Raw genomic sequence first — 19,968 nt, 5'->3', positions numbered from 1 at the left:
CTCGCACTTGTCATCATGACTTCTGGGCTTTCAACTATTTAAACAAGCACCTAGGTTTAGACGCTGCTCATAATGAGTTCACACTACCTTCTAGATCTGAGTGTAAACTCTGTGTGTGCTCTTCTGGAACGATGGATGATTCTCTAAATGGAATTTCTCCTGTTTATTACTAGTGTCAGATGATAGGACTGATTTGAAACACATGCTGAGTTTTCTATTATGAGTTCCAGTTGGCTGAGTTGCTAATCTTTCCTGGATATACAGGTGAAATAGATGATGCAGGGCTTCAAGTGGATTTGTGATTTTAAAGCTAGTAAGTTATTCTCTTGTATGTGCTTGCCAGACTGAAGGAAATTTGTTTATTATTTTCCCCAGAGGTGAGATTTCAACATCATGTTGAATTTCATGTCTTTCCATTAGTTTTCTCATTGTGCCTTGTTATTAGGAGGTCATTGGCCACCTTCTCTGGTCCTTTCCCAGGGGCTGGTGAGGTGAGAACCACAGGGTAGTGGGTTGGTTGGTGACTGGGGGTGAGGAAGGGAAAACTCATGTAGATGCCATGGCCTGGGAGTGATGAAAGCATCAGCGGACACATTTTTGGCTTACCACATCTCTGCTATCGGCTCTCCTTGCAGACTGTCAGAACAGGAAGCACCTGCCTTAACAGTCACCTGGTTGGTGGCTCTCCACCCTGACTCATCCTCAGAGTCACCTGGGGCCTCCAGGAGGATTGTAGGGCCCGCTCCAGGAGATTCTCACTAGGGAATCTGTATCTTCCAAAGCCTGCCAGGACGATTCTGGTCATCAGCTCCGTTTCGGAGTCTCTCCTTGACTGAGAGAACTGATGCTCAGAGAGGGGAGGGGGCTGCTGGGGAAACCGCTGCTTCAGGGATGTTTGTGGATCCAAAGTTATTTTTGTGTTTTATTTCGTTTCTGTTTGTTCAGAAATCATGTCTCTTTTTTTTTTAGGTGAACATGAGTCTATTATTTCTTCCCTTTTAGGAAAACGTCGTTGGCCTTCATTGCAGCGAGTGCCGAGCGGGCACCTACGCTCTCCGCGCCGACGACGCCCTGGGCTGCGCCCCATGCTTCTGCTTTGGGCTGTCACAGCTCTGCTCGGAGGCGGAGGGTTATGTGAGGACCCCAGTAAGTTGCCCAGGCAGTTAAAATGCTGTTTTTAACCCTCTCCCTTGGGGGCTGGGTGAAGGTGGGAGAGACAGTGAGGTACTTACTTTCAATTTTGCTCCTGTTGCCTCAGGGGTGCTGGAAGCTCCTTTGGGTTGGTTGGGAGTCGGAACTCTGCTTCTGGTGTCTGAGGAAGTAAAAGCAGTGGGGGCTGAAGCCTTGCGTGTTGCTCCCCAGCTCATCTGTGGAGAGTTGCAGTTGGGGAGAAAATAAGGCTGCAGCGTCTCAGCAGTCCCCTGCGTGTAATTGGACTTCGCCCCAATACAGCAACAGTCTGGCCCTAAATGCAGTGATTTAAAACGTTTTCAGTTAATTTTAATCCAGATGTTTAATTCAAAGGGAAAGTCTTTCTTGTTCCTGTTTAATAAAGAAGCTGTCCGTCTGTGAAGCATGGTCGAAGCTGACGGTCAAAGGTGCGGAGCTGATCCGCGCTGTAACGTGCGTTTCCTTCTTGTGCCTAGGTAACGCTGCGCCCCCATCAACCCCTTCTGCGTGTGGTTTCTCAGAGTGACCTCAGGGGTACGACGCAGGGGGTGTATTACCAGGCCCCTGACATCCTCCTGGACGCCGCCACCGTCAGGCAGCACGTCCCTGCAGAGCCACTTTACTGGCGGCTGCCCGGGCAGTTCCAGGGAGACCAGGTGCGGCCACTCCCAGCCCAGGGCCCGGCGCGCTTCCCGGGGGCGAGGGGAACGGGAAATCAGTGCTCTGTGTTGGCCTGTCTGACGTTAACTGAAGTGGGTATTAATTTCCTCTCCTGAGTCGGGGTGGAGAAGTTGGACACTTATAAAAATCCCCCCAGATGTGTATTTTTTAAATTTTTTCATTCATTTTGAAAGTCTTATAATTCAAATCAAATTCTTTTCCTCCTCCCTAAAGCAGTCATTTAACAAACAGTTATTGTTTCACTGATATAGCCTCAGTCCAGCCTGGGTGCTCGGTCTGGGAGGTTCTTCTCAAGAAATTGGCACTCATTTTTGGGGAAAAGACCTACTTCAAAAGAGTCTTGAAGGCATCACTTGCATTTTTGTTTATAGAAATATCAGAGTCTGTATGTGACTTCACCCTGATCTTTAAAATTTTCAAATATACATTCAGTGCTCCTGTAGATAGAGATCATTTTTAATTCAGAGGAGCTTGAAAATAATTGGAATCCTTACCACGACCGTGGCTTGTTGTCTGGAGCTCACCTTCCATGGCACCCTCAGGAGGAAACCCTGGGAGGTGACACAGGTATCTGTGGCCTGGCTGCTGGTGATGGTTTTCTGGGTGAATACTTACCCCAAGACTCAGAAAGTTGTGTATGTTAAATATGTACCGCCTTTTTACAGCCAGTCATACTTCAATAAAGTGGTTTTGAAAAACTCTGTACAAATCACTTACTTAAAGAAAGAGAGCCATAGCTTGGGTCAGCTTAATAATCCATAATTAAGTAGAGTTAGAAGGAAGTAAATTCCAGACAACACATTCCACTCACATGATATATTTTTAAGATATAAGATTTCTTTCAAATGGCAGCAGGCTTGCAATAAAATACTTTGAAGCCCATGCTATGTCAGGGAAGTAAACAACAGTTTCCTCTTGGGTAGCTCGTGGCCTATGGTGGCAAGCTCAAGTACAGCGTGGCCTTCTATTCCTCCAATGGCGTCGGCACCTTCAACCTTGAGCCTCAAGTGCTCATCAAAGGAGGCCGGACGAGAAAGCAAGTCATTTACGTGGATGCGCCCGCACCAGAGAACGGAGTGAGACGAGAGCAGGAAGTAGGGATGAAAGAGGTAACGAGGTGCTTTCTCCATGCAAGCCCCTTAAAGGTTCCACCTTGGTTGTGGGTGTAACGAAATCACGAAGCTGCTAGTGAGAGAGTGAGCACAGAGACCCTGGGATCCAAATTCCAGTGAGTTTAGCAAGATTTCTAAAAATGACTCAAATTTCATCTTCTCAAGAAATGTATATTGGGCTTATGTTAATTTTCCAGGCATTGCATCTTAAATCCTTTGTCTTGGTACACAAGTCTCAACCTGGGTGGATATAATGGTACGAGGTCTTTGGACTTGCTTGAGTCTGGGAAGTGTGTATTCATTCACTGGGCAGATGTTTATGGACCGTCCACTGTGGTGCTGTGGCTGGCACTGCTGTGGGTGACATGTGTCTGTTGATAAATGAGACTGGCGTTGCTGCTGCCCCGGGAGGTGACAGGAGATCTCCTTCAGTTACACTTAGTGTCTTGCACAGAACCAAGCTCACTTCCGGAGAAATTTATAAAAGAATTAGGTTCAAATGCCTCTGAGGATTTGTATTCTGAATTTAATTTAATATGTTTCTCATCCACAGAATTTTTGGAAATATTTTAACTCTGTTTCTGAAAAACCTGTCACACGTTCGGATTTTATGTCTGTTCTTAGCAACATTGAGTACATTCTCATCAAAGCATCGTACGGTCAAGGATTACAGCAAAGCAGGTACTTGGAACTTTCTAGAATTCTAAAATATTTTTCTTATTTGAAACCAAATTGAAGAGATTTGATTCACTTCCCCCCATTACCTCTATTCTTTATTAATATGTATATTTTTGTTCCTCACCAAAACCTTATTAAATGTTAATATTATTCTTATGAAATGTGCAAAAAATGACATAGATTATCCATCTCCTATACTAAAGTGGATATAAAATATAAGTACATGATGGTGATATCTTAGATCAGGATAAAATGTAAAAAAAGGAAAAAGTTCTGCTATTTTCTGCCTTAAACTGGTGCCCGTTTCTTTGTAGCAGTGTGTCAAGAACACTGTCACTGCTCATTTAGTGCTTGTCCCATAAAGAAGCCACTAAGTTTTGACCGCACTGGTGCTTCAAGAAGTCTTTCAGGCGCAGCTCCTGTAACGTTATTTTTAAGCTTTAAAACATCGACTGAGGATGCTGGCCGTGCGATGACAGCGCTAACCTGCTTCTGTACGCTTTCTTCACAGCCGCGAGTAGGAGCTGCTCCCGCGCGGGCTGAGAGCTCTGGTTTAACAGATGGGCAAAGACCACCATGTAATGTGCTATGTTTCTAGAAAGGCTCTTTCTAAATATGAGTGTTTCCTCTCATACTTCTCAACACAACTGTCTCACAGGATCTCGAATGTCTCGATGGAGGTTGGCAGAGAGGCGGAAGGGCTGCGCCCAGGGTGGGCGGTGGCGGCCCTCATAGAGAAGTGCCTCTGTCCCCCTGGCACGGCCGGGCTCTCATGTCAGGTAGGGAGACGCATTAAAATCCATTTCCTGGGTTTGAGTTGAAATTTGCTTGTTACAGCAGCCCCAAGTGATGAGCAGGACTTGTGTGTATCTATTATATCATTTTTCCCATTAAAAGAAATTTTAACTGTGGTAAAATATGTATAAACATAAACTTTACCATCTTAACTGTTTTTAAGTGTACAATTCAGTAGTGTTAAGTACATTCACATTGTTGTACAGCCAACCGCCAGAATTCATCTTGCAAAACTAAAACTCTGTACTCATTAAATAGTAGCTCCCCCTCCGCTCTCCCCCAGGCCCTGGCAACCGCCATTCTACTTTCTGTCTCTCTGAATTTGACCACTGTAGGTCCTTCATATAAGTGGAATCACAAACTATTTGCCTTTTTTGTGACTGGCTGATTTTACTTAGTATAATGTCCTCCAGGTTCATCCATATTGTAGCTTGTATCAGAATTTGCTTGCCCCCCTTTTTTTTTCTGGTGAGGAAGATTGGCCCTGAGCTAATATCTGTTGCCAATCTTCTTCTTTTTGCTTGAGGAAGATTGTCACTGAGCTAACATCTGTGCCAAGCTTCCTCTGTTTTATGTGAGACACCACCACAGCATGGCTTGAGGAGCAGTGCTAAGTCTGTTTCCAGGATCCAAACTTTCGAACCCTAGGCTACTGAGGTGGAGCGTGTGAACTTAACCACTATGCCACCAGGCCTACCCTGAGAATTTTCTTCCTTTTTTAAGACTGAATAATATTCCATTGTATGGATAGACTACATTTTATTTATCCGTTCATCCATTAGTGGGCACGTGGGTTGCTTCCACCTTGTGGCTATTGTGAAAATGCCTCTGTGAACGTGGGTGTACAGATCTGCCCACCACCCAGCTTTCAGTTCTTTGGGCTGTATCCCCAGAAGTAGAATTGCTGGGTCAGATGGTGATTCTGTTTTTAACTTCTTGAGGAACTGCCATGCTGCTCTCCGCAGTGCTGCACCATTTTATGTGCCCACCAGCAAAGCACAGGCTGCCAGCTTCTCCACCTCGTCACCAACACCTGTTACTTGCTGTCTTTTTGGTCGCAGCCATCCTGATGGGGGTTGGGGGCATCTCGTTGTGGTTTTGATTTGCATTTCCATGATGATTAGTGATGTTGAACATCTTTTCACGTACTTGTTATTCGTGTCTCTTCTTTAGAGAAATGTCTATTCAAGGCCTTTGCCCATTTTTTAATCAAGTTCTTTGTTCATTGCCTTTTGCATCTCCTCAGGACTGTGCACCCGGATACCACAGAGGGAAGCTTCCAGAAGGTGGTGGCAGAGGACCCCGCCCTCTGCTGGCTCCTTGTGTGCCCTGCACTTGCAACAACCACAGTGACGCTTGTGACCCGGACACTGGGACGTGTCTGGTAGGCTTGTTTGTGTGGTGCTTCCCTGAGGTTTAGAGTTGGAGCAGGCACTGAGCCTTCACATTTCCCGCCCAGAGTCTCCCCGGCTCCTGGGTTTAGAGAGAGCTTAAATTTAACTCAGTGTAACATGTTCATTTATTTCCTCATAAAGGCTTAGCTCAGTGCTGTGACATTGTCGGTGGAAATTCTTTTATAAATTTTGCTTGCTTGAATTTGTTGTGGGCATCAGTTTAGGAATTAGGAATTAGGAAAAGTGTAATTGCAGGGCTGGTGGTTGAGTCGAAGTAGATGAGAACTTTATGTCATAGGATTTGGAGGGTCACCTGCTGGTTTTAAAATAAGTTAACGCCAGTGTTGAAAATTCACCTCTCTGTGTAAAATATTGCCGTCTCCTTACGCGTGTAAAAAAATGCATATTTTCCTGGGGGTCTTATGCTTTGGCTTCTCAGCCTCCTTTCCCCAGACCAAGATTGCTCGTGGGGACGTGAGGAGAACTCTGATCACTGAAAAGGGCTACGTGACCCAGACAGAATCTTGAGGGCCTGACGGAGGACAAGGTCTTGTGTCCGTGATTTTGCTTAGGCTGACGAGCCCTTACTGCTAACATAGAATAATCTGATACTCTTTCCCTGCTCCTGAAATCTCCTTCTTTGTAATATCTCACATGGAGACATTGGTTACTTGTGTAAATTGTGCCAGGACTAACTTGCCTCAGGTAAGCTAAGTCACTGAAGGAGAGTGAGCTGCCCGTGAGGAAAGACACACCTGAGGCTTTTGAGGCCTTGTATGGCCTCCTCATGAGGAGGTCGACAGAGGAACCGGGACGGGGGCTGCCAGCTGTCCTCCAGCCACCAAGGGCCATCTGCCCCGCTTCTGTTGAGAGGCATCTTTCATTTGGGGGAATTTAAAGGTGATTTCTCCTGGGGCGCTGCTGGACGACAGCAGTGCGTGGGTGACTCTAGAAGCAGAAGGACTGCACGCTTCCCTCAGTTAAAAAGATACGTGTCACTCTTTGCTGACCCTGTCGTAGATGCGGAATTGAAGAATGATTCCAGTCATCCAGGGTAAGACGGACTGAAGGAAGAAGCAAACAGCTGCAGTGCTATTAAAAAATGTCCCCACTCTGATCAGGTCCTGCTCCAGGCAAAAGAACAGAGCTAATAGAGAAAGTGAGAAGGTCGCATCCCAGGATTTGAGGAGAAGTGATTTCAGGCAATTTAAAGCGAGGTGTAATTAGCCAGAGAGCTCCCTTGGCCAATGCTGGGGACAAGGGTCACAGGGACAGTTAAAGAAATTGATCAGTTCTTCCATGCTGCATCTTCCCTTGGTGCAGCTAACTATTTTAACAAGATTAGGTACTCCTGGGACATTAAATTATTGCCTGCCTTTCGTGGCCCAGATCTACCAGAACAAAGGTCCAGAATCAGCAGCTGACCTGTCAGTTTGTACCCGGGAAAGAACACAGCCTGCTTACCCCAATCCGTGAGAGATCTCCACGGCAGTCTCCCGGGAGAAACCAGTACAGATGCCTTTCAGACAGTGCTCCGCTGCGGGGCAGTGGTTGGCCAGTTACCTGGAACCCAGAAGAGATCGCACCTGGACCTGTCAGTTCAGTTTGGCAGTGCACAGCAATGCATATGCACACTGCCAGAAGATGCTCGGGGTCTAAATCTAGTCTGCTCTTCTGCAGCCTCATGGTGTTGAGCAGAATGCATTTTGTTTCGTGCTCATTCTCTTTTTACGGATTTGTTTGTATGTTCGTCTCTAGTGACTTTTCCTTCATTCATGGTTACCACTTATCACCAGTTCTTTTAAACAAAGCCCTCTCTAAACAGAAAATAGTGTCTGAGCTTAGAGTACAAAATCTCAGGGTTGCAACGGACCTTCTGTTCTTGTCAGAGTCCCTTCAGGTCCTAAGTCTGAACGACAACATCCATGCCAAGTGATTATTGAATGTATGTTTACACACTTCCAGCAATGGGGAGCTCACTCCCACACAGCCCAGCTCATCTTTGGACAGCCCTGATTATTCCTGGAACTGTCACCCCTGGACCATCCACCTGTTGGTACAGTTTTATTCTTTGGACCCATCGAGACAAACTGCTAATTCAAATTTGTTTCTGATAAGTGGCAATAACTTAACAAACAAGTTGCAAAACTGTTTGATAAAATTCGTCTTTCACATATTCAAAGGCCCTGAATCTTCAGCCCTCTTGGTTAGATGTCCTCAGTTTATACTCCTGCTGGTCATGTGGAATGGTGTGGGTCTGTTCACCATCCTCAGGTGTGAATGTCATCATCTGTCCTAAAACATGCTGACCGGAGTCCCAGTGCCCTTTCTCCAGGGTGGATGGGGCCTCCCTCCCCACCTCTAGGTACTGTGCTTCCATGACGCAGCCTGTGAGTTTTGCCAGCTCAGTCACTGCTGCCTTCACCAAACTAGATGGACACTAAGGCGCCTATGTTCCTTCCACAAGTTTAGCCCCACTCCTTGCTCTTTGAACTTGGGAACTTACCTTGCCTCTTCAGGCTTCATCTCTTAGATCCCTTTTGTGGTTTAGTACAACAACTCACTTCCATCTGACACACTCTCTTAAGCTCTCCTTATGTTCGTGTTATCATATAGGAGGGCGTCAAACCTTCTGGACCTGATTTTGTCATCTGACATGTAGGACGTTCATCCCTCTTCATGTGACTGGGCCTTTGGTATTATCATGAAAGTGATTGATCAGAAATGCGACCTGGAAGGGGGTGGGGAAACCAAAGACCAGGCAGAGACAACTTAACTGTTTTACAATTAAAAATTGACTGACATTCTCCCTGTACTTCCCACAGCCACTGACTCATCCCACACGTCACCCTGGCAGGTTCTTTTTGCCCTGCTACTCTTTGGGGCAGCTTACCATCCATTCTCTAGGGTCTTGACAACCGAGAGCTCACAATTTGTTGTGTTAGAGGGTGTTTTGAATGCTGGAGTTGGTATTAGCAGTCGAAAACCAGAAAATCTGCTTAAATCTCCTCTCATCATCTAATATTTATTCCTTATCAGTCTTATGTCATATCATTAAAACAAGTATTTAACACATTTTCTTTTTGAGAGAGACGTTGCAAATTTTACTTCTAAAGACATACAACTTTTAGGGGCCAAGTGGATCTCAGTAAAATCTATTTTCATCAGGTGAAATAGGAATACAATTTTTAAATGCAAAATACTGCAATATTTTTTAATTAAGAGAAACTTAAAAATAGTTTTTCAAACTTAGGAAAAAATTGCATTCTACCCCCTTTCTTGCTGCCAAGGATAAAAGTCAGAGTCAGTTCGCAGCTTTGCTCTGTGGCCCCCAGCGTTACTCGCCTTTCCATCCGTCCGTCCCACACAGAATCCACTGCCTGGGGGCTGGGCGCGTAGGGCTCCAGCTGCACAAAAGCTGGATGTCAAGCTGGAATCAGATGCCAAGAATTACTTGCTCTTTTAGCTTAAAAATTTTTTAATAGCAAGGTCGTAGGTCCAAATAAATAAAATGTAACTGGGGATGATTTGGTTATTGCAGGAAGCTGTTGGTGGTGCTCTAAAGCCCTGCCTCTTCTTTCCTCCCTGTCTATTCCCTAAATCACGCATCCGTCCACTCCTGCTCTTTCAACTCCCCACACTGATCACTGACCCCCACTGTGTGCGAGACCTCTGGGCTTCAGGTTGTCTGTTTGGTCCCTATATGTTTTAGATCCATATTTGAAGGCTCTGAAATTCGGCTGCTTTTAGAGCCCTTTGTGTGTATTTTAGCCCTGTGTATATTTTCCATAAGAAGAATGTGTTGATAATCTCTAGGTTGTATTCCTTACAATAAATGAAGACCGCAGAGCTGGTCACGTTTCCAGGATTTTAAAAATATGAAGAAAAATGCTCTCTCTTCTTTAAGAATCAAGAAAAAAAGATGCTAACTGATATAAAAAGTGGTTGTGCTCAGATGTTACCAGATAAGGGTGATTTCTAACAATTTCCCGTTGCTTCTTTCCCTCTCCTCTTGAAACGTGGGGCCCCAGAACTGCAGTGACAACACCGCTGGCGACCACTGTGACGTCTGTGCTCCCGGGTACTATGGGAAGGTGACTGGTTCGGCCAGCGACTGCGCTCTCTGCGCCTGTCCTCACAGCCGCCCTGCCAGGTGAGCCTGCACAGGTGCGCTGGCACACCCATGCTGCCGAAGCTGGGGCTGCGTCCGTTTTCAGCCTCATTTTCCAAGGTCTCTATGTGGTCGATTTTAATTCATATTCTCTGTGTGTTGAGAAAGGCTAATTTTAAGAAAAAGTGTTCCTTCTCACAGTATGTGAAGAGAATCTTTTCAAAAGCCAAGTGTCTGTGCTGGTATTGGGTATTAGGATGGAACCAACTAAAGAAGGGATTGTGAGGTTTTGGTTTTTGAAGACAAATTTTAGCCTCCAACCTGTGTCTAGTGTGCCTACAGATGAATGGGTGTTAACTTTATGAATAATGTGAAGAATTCAGCTCCCATCTAGTGTAAGGAAATGAGGTTAGAAGTGTGTCTGCTGGAGACAATGAAGAGTGGCAGTGCCACAGAGTGGTGGCCTCAGGCCGGAGTCTGCCCTGTACACGTGGTGCTTGTGTAGAATTATCTGACCGCAAAAAAGAGCTGATGTTTTAAGTGGGAACTGGAATATCTGTGGGTCCTCTTTGGTTTGAGTGAAAACTGTACTTCATAAATTCATAACATTTCATTATTGCTTAGAATATTTGACGAGGGACTGAGTATGTGTAGATCAAATACCAACTTTTGGCATACTAAAATGAAGTTTTCTTTTTTTTTTGAGGAAGATTAGCCCTGAGCTAACTGCTGCCAACCCTCCTCTTTTTGCTGAGGAAGACTGGCCCTGAGCTAACATCCATGCCCATCTTCCTCTACTTTATACGTGGGTCTCCTACCACAGCATGGCTTGCCAAGCAGTGCCATGTCCGCACCCGGGACCTGAACCGGCGAACCCCGGGCCACCGAAGTGGGACATGCGCACTTAACTGCTGCGCCACCGGACCAGCCCCTGAAGTTTTCTTTTTAATATTTGCTTGAATCTTCTGCCTTTTATCGTCTCCCAGTAGGTGGTGCTTGACAGTGAGCACTCGATGAGAGTGTGGAAACTGCCCTTGTAAAATATCAAGCATCCTAAATTTAGTGTCACTATTATTTAACTTTTTGCGTTAAATCTGTTTATACATTTTGACTCACCAGTTTCACTCCTGTAATCTAAGCTATGGAAATACTTGCATATGTGTATAAAGATAGATGTATTTTAGCATTGCTGTATTCAGGAGAAATTGGGGAGGAAACTGAAATATCTACTTACGGGCGTTAATTATACACATGGTGGTACATACCTTTAGTGACATATTGTACAAACACTGAGAAAAGGAAAAGATATATCTGTATGTACAGAATTGGAGAAACGGCCAATTAAATTGTGTAATTTCATGTATAATACGATGCCATTTTGGAAAAAATTCCTACCTGTAGCTCCGTGGCTGCAGGTGCCCAGAGCAGTGTTTGGAAGGACATCTCCCACTTCTACTCTGCACATTTCTGTACTGTTTGAATATTTTACTTCTTCAGTCTGAAAAGGTTCTAACCATGCCCACAGCCCAGGCGAATGATTGAGGCTCATTGTTAAGAAGAGAGTGAGGGTGTGAACATTCTCTGTATGTGCTGTGCATCTGGGAGGCCCTCAAATTCTTCATTTCCTACATAGTTTGTGTTTCCACTGAAGTCTGTCTCTTTAGTGTTTAAGGAGGAAAAGAAGTCAGAAGTGAAGCGGGGCTGATACAGAATCCTGTAACTCTTTCTGGAAACTTCTCTCACTATCCAAAAAACCAGACTACCCCAGCAGTTTGTTACCAGTGGTTTGCAGGTGCCAGCTGAGCCCCTAGATGGTGTGTTGCTAATTTAAAATGTGGAGGCAGAGGTTGTTGAAAAGAAGGGAATAGGCCAAAAGCTGAAATCCATGCGTGAGGGTATCAACATCTGGTTGGATTATTAAACTCTGGGCTGCTCTGTCACGTTGCTTCTAACAGCCCATCATATGACCATCCACCTTTAGGTCCATTTATTTTCAAATTCCACCCTCACTCTTGCTTTTCTTCCCTCCACAGCTTTTCTTGCCTTCTTCCCATTACAGTCAGTTACGTTCCCGGCCTTGGTCCAGCTCTGTTCTCCCTGCTGTTTTGCATGCTGGCTCAAAGTCATGTACACCTGTCTCTAATCACTCTTTCAGGAGCCTGCCCCGTGGCGCAGCGGTTAAGTACGCACGTTCCGCCTCAGCGGCTCGGGGTTCGCTGGTTCGGATCCTGGGTGTGGACTTGGCACTGCTTGGCAAGCCCTGCTGTGGTAGGCGTCCCACGTATAAACTAGAGGAAGATGGGCATGGATGTTAGCTCAGGGCCCGTCTTCCTCAGCGAAAGGGAGAGGATTGGCAGCAGTTAGCTCAGGGCTAATCTTCCTCAAAAACATAAATTTAAAAAAATCACTCTTTCGTCTAATAAGTCAGATAATTCTTCGCTTAAGTCTCAGAACAAAGCCCTTCCCACCTGGGAAGCTTGGTGACGAATTGGTCGTAATGCCTGGGGCCCTGTTGCCCTCACACTCACAGCCGTCACTGGCAGGAGTGCTGAGAGCGTCTTCTGGAAACAAGAGATGTGCACACCTGTATTGATTACATGCCTGTTTTCCTTCTTTTTGCCCAGTAGATTTTAAGCCCTGAAAAGCTTGTGCAACTGTCCAGTGCAATCACTTAACTTCTGGACAGTATCACGTACCCGAAGAGTGATGAGTAGGTACCGTAAGAAAGAATTGAAGTTGTATATCTGAAAATACAAAAGCATTTCCTTTCCCTCAGTTTCAGTCCTACGTGTGTCTTGGAAGGTGACCACGATTTCCGCTGCGATGCCTGTCTTCTGGGCTATGAAGGACAGTACTGTGAAAGGTACGCTGGGGAGTTCCCACGTGGAAATTGCTAGGCACGTCTGCTCCTTTCACAGGTGTAGGACACGTTTACTAAAGGGGTTTGGGAGGCATTGTCAGTTTGGATGTGCGTGATTGATATGGGACCTCATTGCTATCCCCAAACTGAGTTTGCTATGTATTAATTCAGGTAAACGCACTTTCTATGACCATCTCACCCTCCTTTTAGGAAATAAAATGTAGAGTGAGGTAAATGGGCTGTATTCTTTGCACTCATTTGGCAGAAGTGCTTGCTGTCCTGGTCAGGAGCTGGTTCTGTATTTGCTCACGGTGTTGACCTGCTGCCCATGCTGTGTGTCTCCTCTCTGTAGGTGCTCTTCAGGCTACCACGGGAACCCTCGAGCACCAGGTGGCACTTGCCAGAGCTGTGACTGCAGCCCGCGTGGCTCTGTTCACAGCGACTGTGACCGCAGGTCCGGGCAGTGTGTCTGCAGGCCAGGGGCCACGGGGCTCCGATGTGAGGAGTGTGAACCGAGGCACATTCTGGTGGAAAGCGATTGTATTTGTGGGTATTCCTCCTCCAAATGTTTAAAGATGGTTTTTCCTCTCAAAGGCTTTCCTGTTGCGGTGCCCTATGGTGCCCAAGAAAGTCCTGGATTTTCTATGAAGCTTAGATTGCTGTTACATCTGCTGAACTGAACTTCTTATAGTGCTTTTCGTCTGAGGCAGGAAGGTCTAGACAACAGCTTTGATCTCTTGGGCACTGTAAGCAGCTCGGCACTTCCGACTTCACAGTTTAGCTGTGTCAGCATTTCCTGTAGCGGAGCCAAGGGCCTCTCAGTGCAGAGAAGGAACCCTTTGTGGGGCTGTCATCACTGTTACCCAGATTTCACTACGGCTTCAGCTCTTGGCTGTTGCGGATTTTTTTCCGCTTCTGATTTATTTTGATGGCAAGTACCTGAGGCCGTCGTCTTAGGATGTCTTCTTAGTGGTCCTCGGGAAAGATAGGGAGGAAGTGATGCCAGGATCAGCACATTCAAGAGCTTTGCTGCTTTTGTTGTTGTGTTTGGTCTAAGTAAAAACACATCCACTGTTTTCCCTGTCTCCTTCGTTAGTACTGGCTGAAGATGCGTCTGCAAACTCTCTGAGGACATGATAGGCCCAGTTTTGAAAGGAAGTACAGTTGGAATTCATTGCCATTGGTCCCAGTCAGAGAGGAACAAATGCACCGTGAAGGTCATAGCTGCGTAACAAAACGTGTGCCAGACCTGGGATCCGCCCTGGGGATCAGTTGGTTGCTTCTTTCTGTGTGACCCCAGGGGAGTCCCTGATCTGATCACAGTCTCAGCGTCGTTGTTTGCGAACGGGCTTAGGACTTCCTGGCCAGCTGCCTCTCACGGTTGGCATTAGAATGACATCGGATGGGCTCCTGGAAGCCTCGCTGTGCACTCTGCCTGCAGATGCTCTTACTACAGAACGGCTTAGGCAGACCACCGGGAAGATGCACCAGCTGCTTGGCCGTTAACTTAAACTTTCTTTTTCCTTCAGCTTGTGATGACGCATGTGTAGGTGTGCTGCTGAGTGACTTGGATAACATCGGTGATAACATTCTTTCTGTGAACCTCACCAGCATTATCCCTGCTCCCTATGGAATTTTGTCAAACCTGGAAAATACAACTAAATATCTCCAGGTAGGTCCTGGGAATTCAGAGGTGGATAGAAACACGTGTCACCGAGAGACAGAGCTGACTGGAAGTAGGAGTCATTGTTGGTGTCCCGCACAGGTGTGACAGTGTCATTCCCAGCACCCCCGCTGGAAGGGCTCCAGCCTCCCCGGGACCCTGGCCAGGAGCTTCCCCCGCACATGTCCCGCTTTCACTGGGGGACAGCTCTAATTGTTTGAGACCTAGTCCATGGATGCCTCCGTCTACATCCGTGCCCCGTGGTCCTTCTGCCTTTTGGAATAACACGATGTCCACTTGCTCCTCTTTATGACACATCTTTGGATAGTTGTAAACAGCTGTCCTATTTCAAATATAGAAAACAAATCTGGATGGTCTCTTTCTAAATGTTAGAATATGCTGAAATCAACTGTTTTCTGTAAATGTATTATTCTTAACTTGAGTTGCAGGGCACAGATTTTATCCTCCCTGAAGATTGTACAAAGATCTCTGGGGGTAAATCATAGTTTTTGTATTTAGTGAAACAGGATCTGGGTCCAAAAAAAGGGTGAGAAGTTAAGAAATTAACTTAGTAGACAGCATTCTACTCTAGTGTTTTAATTCTAACTGGAAAAAAATATGATTCTTAATTTTGTTTTAAACCTATACATTAAAATTTGGGATAATTCACTGTGTCATGCAGTAATAAAAAGAATAGTCATTCCTGAATGCCTTTTTTAGATAAAAGCTTTTCTCAGACTTAACATTTCCTTAGGCCTGTGTTCATGTGTGTGTATGTGTGATGTGCTTGTGTGTGTGTGTCTGTATGCTTGCGTGTGTGTGTGTGATGTGTGTGTGTGTTGGAGTCCAGCTACTTCACAGTCCTTTCTTGTTTACAGTGGCTTGTTTTCTGTAGACATGATGGCAGTAAGGAAAAGTAAGGGAACTCTGAGATGTTTTATATTGTTTTTCCTCAGATGGAAAAAAATAGTTTTGAAAGATAAGAAAAAATTCTCCAAAAAGAAAAAGAAAGAAAGAAATGTTAAATTTCTTTTCCACTCGCTATAGACACAATCAATAAATACTATTTTCCATCAGTTTGGGCCCCAGCAATATACTGTATTTTAAATTCATCAAGTAAGATAAATAATTTAAAATTTTAGTATTTTTGAATGATTTGCTCTCATTTAAACCACTTTGTCACTTTTTGGGGTCACTTTTATCACTTTAAACACTTTTTCTGTTTGTGTAAAGCATGCAAGAGGTTAAGAGTGTGAGCTCCGCGCTGTTGGTCGTTTTCATTATTTACCTGCACCACGACCGTGCGCAAGCTCTTTAGCTCCCCTGACCCAAAACAATGGTTTAGCCATTTCATGGGGTTGTTATAAGGTTTGACTAAAGTCATACAAGTAAAGAAGTTAGAAGAGTGTCGGCGTAAATTAAGCACTTAATTATTAGTAATTATGAAGGCATTTCTTTACTTAATACTTTTGGGTTTTAGCCTAGTAAGCGTTTTTTAAGGTGTTAGCAATTACAGTTAGAATTTATGTGACTCTGATATTGAAATTAAGCCAGACTTACACAAGCACTCAGCAGGATCAGACTCTGTAACACACCAGACTTTGAGTTCATATCTGACAGGAAATATAAAGCAAATGATGGCACAATGGAAACATGTTGCTATAATCAAAACAAGTTTATGTGAATCATTTTATTTTTTAAAGCAATTTCAAGGAAGGAAGAACTTCTTTTTGTGAGCAAAAAAGGAAATAAGTGATTCATAGGTGAGAACCAGCAAATTCATTTTGCAGCATTGTAATTGGTTTTCTTCGTTCTTTTTAGGAATCTGTATTAAAAGAAAATACACAAAAGAGACTGGCAAAAGTTCAGCTTGAAAGTGTTGCAGAACATACGGATGACCTGCAAAGGGAGGTAAATTCTTCACAAAAAGGGCCCGCTTCCCCCCCCAGCGCTTGCGAGCACTCGCAGTAGGGCTGTCTCAGCGGTTCTGGTGAGCTCGGGCAGCCTCTTCCTCCCAGGAGCTGTGCTCTAGGTGCTTTGTCATCAGGTTGGTTTGAACCCTATGCTGTAGTCCCTATGCTTTGTGGGAAAAGGCTCCTGATTTAATTTCTCTTGTCACCTCTGCTGAGGGAAGAGTGGGCAGTCGCTTTGCCATTTGCCTCTTATTTCTCCTGTGAACCAGGGGGTGGGTGGGATTAAAAGGTGGCTGAGAGTCCTTCCTTCTCCTAATTTCACTGCATATCCAAGCCCATGGTGAGCGCCGGCCCTCAGAGGCACTCCCCTGAACGCGGACGCTGCTTGCTGCACAGGCCTCGTCATGTGGCGTCTGTGCCACAGTCAGCCTGCAGGCCACGTGCTTCTGATTTGCGGACTTTGAATGGCAAGAGAGCTCATTTTGATGTCAGCAGTAAATTACTTACTCTGTTTAGCTCATGCCAGATTAACGGTTTTTAGTGACCCAGAAAAGAATCTCCTCATTTGCAGGTGGTGCGGGAGGCCTAGCGTCAAATTTATAATTTTCACTTATGAATTTCGTGTGCGTGTGCACACTTACACGCATGTGTGTACATGGAGATGCGTATGGGAGTGCACCTCCAGATGGGTGTCTCTAGTCTCTGCGTCTCAACGTGCATGCACGTACGCAGTCACGCACCCTAGAACGTGTTAGCCTGGCTTCTGTTGACTTAGAATTAGTGATGATTTGGGAAGAGTTTAAGGGTTTGAGTGTGGGCTTTAAGTACCTAACGAGCAAACATTTGGTAGGAAGGGATAAGCTGTTAAAAGTAAATTCTCTCCATCCATTAAAGAAGGGTGTCTTTATATTTTGACTAGAAAACACTTTTAGAACCAGTCTGAGTTACTTTACACTCCTGGAAATTACAAACACCCTTCCCTTTTACAAACTGTAACATTCCTAATAAAAATAACAGCTGAAGGCAGCGAAGTCTCAAGCCCTGGGCTGCCAGTTTTACAGACATCATCGCATTTAATCCTGATAAAGCCCCCCGAGGTAAGTGTTATTATCACTCCGCGATGTTGGTGACGCCGGGAAATGTTAAGTACTAGGCCACCAGCTGGGCAGGATCAGGCCTAAGCCCAGCGTGCCTGACTCTGTGTTCTTAACTCCTCCACTGAGTGCTCAAGGTCAATACAAATTGGTAAGATTTTACTTTCTGTTTTCTGTTCACTTAGGTCATAAACTGAATACAAGGTCTTCACAATAGAGACAGTAGCAGAGTCTGTGGTTTGATAACCAATTAGGCTGCTTTTAAAACTATACCATCTTTTCTCACACAGAGTGAGAGATTCTTGCATTAATCACTTAGTCAGTTCCAACACTGAAATATTAACCGTGGCTTACATGATAGTGTACATCTTTACTCTGTATTCTGGAATATATTTTGTAGTTTCAGAGAGACAAAACCGGAGTACCAAAGCTTGCATATTATTCAAAGTCAAACTAACCTGAGACTTTATTTTCTGCCAGCTCACTAGAGTGTTAACAAGTAGCCAGCACGTGGCCAGGGAGACTGAAAGAACCCTCAGCAAGAGTCAAGAGCTCGTGACATTTACAGAGCAGCTGCAGATACACATCCAAGGTCTGTAGTCAGTGTCTCGCTTGGGGACCGTGTGCCTTTTTGGTAGAAAAAGCCCCATTCGGTTTATTAAGTGTATGAATGGGTGTGTGTGACTTGCCTTGGGCTTCCTAGAGCCAAAGGACAGGAATGCTCTGTGGTTTGGGGATCCTGATGGGTCTGGATCATAATATTTCATTGAGAGTTTTATCTTTAAACAAAACGGATGTTTCCTTTTTCCTTTTCTATCTTATGCCTTACACTTAAATCCTAAGTATTAAGCAGGTGTGGTGCCACCCCATCTGTTAGGAATTTGTCAAATTAATACTTATTAAGTGGAGCACAGGGAGCTGGATGGTGAGCCAAGGTCCCACCACAGACCTAAGAGAAAATGCGGTAGAGACGCTCCTTACTCACAGGTCCGGGAGGAAGTGCGGCATGCCTTGGTGGGCACCCGAGAGGCCAAGGCAGGGTGTGGGCAGAGAGAGACAGACCTGGGGCACGGGCTTTATTAGGGTCGGAGGGTGGAGTGCTCTGGGATTCTAGGCTAAGGACAAATTGGTCAATCCAAACCAAAGAAGCAGGTAAGCCCTACGGGGTCTGCTCTAAGGGGCGCATGGGGGTGGGGCTGGGAGGCGGGGAGACTGCCGGTCACGAGGGCAGCTGGGAAAGCGTACCAGGAGCTTACATTTGCTTATGCCGCTGCTGGCTGCTCTCTAGGGCACTGCCTGTATGAGGGGCTGGTGTCAGTTTAAGATTCCTGCAGGCTGCTTGGCCAAACAAAATGGATGCCGAAGCACCAACACCATGGAGTAGCTTTGCTCACCTTCATGCCTTTCCCCAGAATGGGAGCTGCTGGGATTTGGGGCTTCCCTGTGGTCCCAAAGTAGATCCACGATATGAGAGTGATGGAGTCACTATTCAGTTGGGATGTCCTGTCTGATCAGGCTTTTAGAATGCTGTTTTCAGTTTTCTGGCTACCAGAAACATATTCTTGCTTTTCTTTTTGGATTGTAGTGTAAGGGCATAAAAAGTACAGAACCCAATACAAATAGACTTTCCAGGACAAAAGGTAAGGAAATTATTAGAACAAATAATATGTTTAATAAAATAGTATCAAATATTGGTGGTTCATTCATACAGTAAATATTTATTGGGCGTTTCTAGGTGCAAATGTTTGTGCCAGGTGCAGGAAATGCCGAAGTAAACCTGATGGCCACGGCCCCTGCCCTTACAGTGTTTCTGGGTGTGGGGAAGACCAACATTAAACAAACCAGTCAGTCTGTGAGTGTTCTGACAGGGGTGTGCAGAGTGCATTGGGGTGTACGGGGTGGCCTGGCTGGGCCTAGACATTCAACCCAGTTTAGGGGAGCAGAGCAGGCTTCACTGAAGAAGGTTCTAACTCTTTCCATCTTAGTACTGTCCACTTTTGAGAGACTTATTAAATGATTGATGAATTTTCTCCACAGAAATGATTGAAAAGGCAACAACTCTAAATCAGACCTTAGATGAAGATTTCCAGCTACCCAGTTCTACTCTTCAGAATATGCAAGAGAACATTACATCTTTGCTGGAAATCATACAGAAAAGGCATTTTATGCAGTTGCACCAAAATGCCACCCTTGAACTCAAGTAAGTCCTAAATACCATTCATGACACAACGGATGAGAGGGAGGAACTTGAATGCTGAGGAGGGAGGAGCCCCGTGGGAGGAGGGGAGGGAAAGAAAGCTCTCACTGGGGCTCTATTGTCAAGTCAGTGAAGAGATGGGCGCTGGCCCCTCCAAATAGAGAAGAGTGTTATCAATGCCAGTATCTCTGTCTCTGTGCTCTTAGGCCATAGGTTTTGTTTTTCTCTGTGGCTCTGGAACATTTTCACCTAGCATGAACGAAATAACCTCATGATACTGTATTTATTGAAGATGAAATA

General features: G+C 45.2%; 1 protein-coding gene across 4 annotated transcripts in view; it reads left to right on the top strand.

The window, feature by feature from the left end:
- Window positions 1–19,968, top strand: part of LAMA1 (laminin subunit alpha 1) — a 147,721-nt gene that overhangs the window by 84,172 nt on the left and 43,581 nt on the right. For all 4 annotated transcript variants that reach the window (XM_023647426.2, XM_023647425.2, XM_070220562.1 and 1 more), the window contains 13 exons: window positions 1,003–1,146; window positions 1,647–1,826; window positions 2,775–2,960; window positions 3,517–3,644; window positions 4,300–4,420; window positions 5,683–5,820; window positions 9,862–9,983; window positions 12,718–12,804; window positions 13,154–13,347; window positions 14,331–14,473; window positions 16,286–16,375; window positions 17,952–18,063; window positions 19,509–19,671. In XM_023647426.2, coding sequence (XP_023503194.2) covers window positions 1,003–1,146; window positions 1,647–1,826; window positions 2,775–2,960; window positions 3,517–3,644; window positions 4,300–4,420; window positions 5,683–5,820; window positions 9,862–9,983; window positions 12,718–12,804; window positions 13,154–13,347; window positions 14,331–14,473; window positions 16,286–16,375; window positions 17,952–18,063; window positions 19,509–19,671 — 1,808 coding nt within the window. The remainder of the gene's footprint in view (window positions 1–1,002; window positions 1,147–1,646; window positions 1,827–2,774; window positions 2,961–3,516; window positions 3,645–4,299; window positions 4,421–5,682; window positions 5,821–9,861; window positions 9,984–12,717; window positions 12,805–13,153; window positions 13,348–14,330; window positions 14,474–16,285; window positions 16,376–17,951; window positions 18,064–19,508; window positions 19,672–19,968) is intronic.

This window comes from Equus caballus, chromosome 8 (assembly GCF_041296265.1).
Source record: "Equus caballus isolate H_3958 breed thoroughbred chromosome 8, TB-T2T, whole genome shotgun sequence".
NCBI lineage: Eukaryota > Metazoa > Chordata > Mammalia > Perissodactyla > Equidae > Equus > Equus caballus.
The sequence above is the reverse complement of the archived record's forward strand: the minus strand, read 5'-3'. Positions and strand labels throughout refer to the sequence as shown.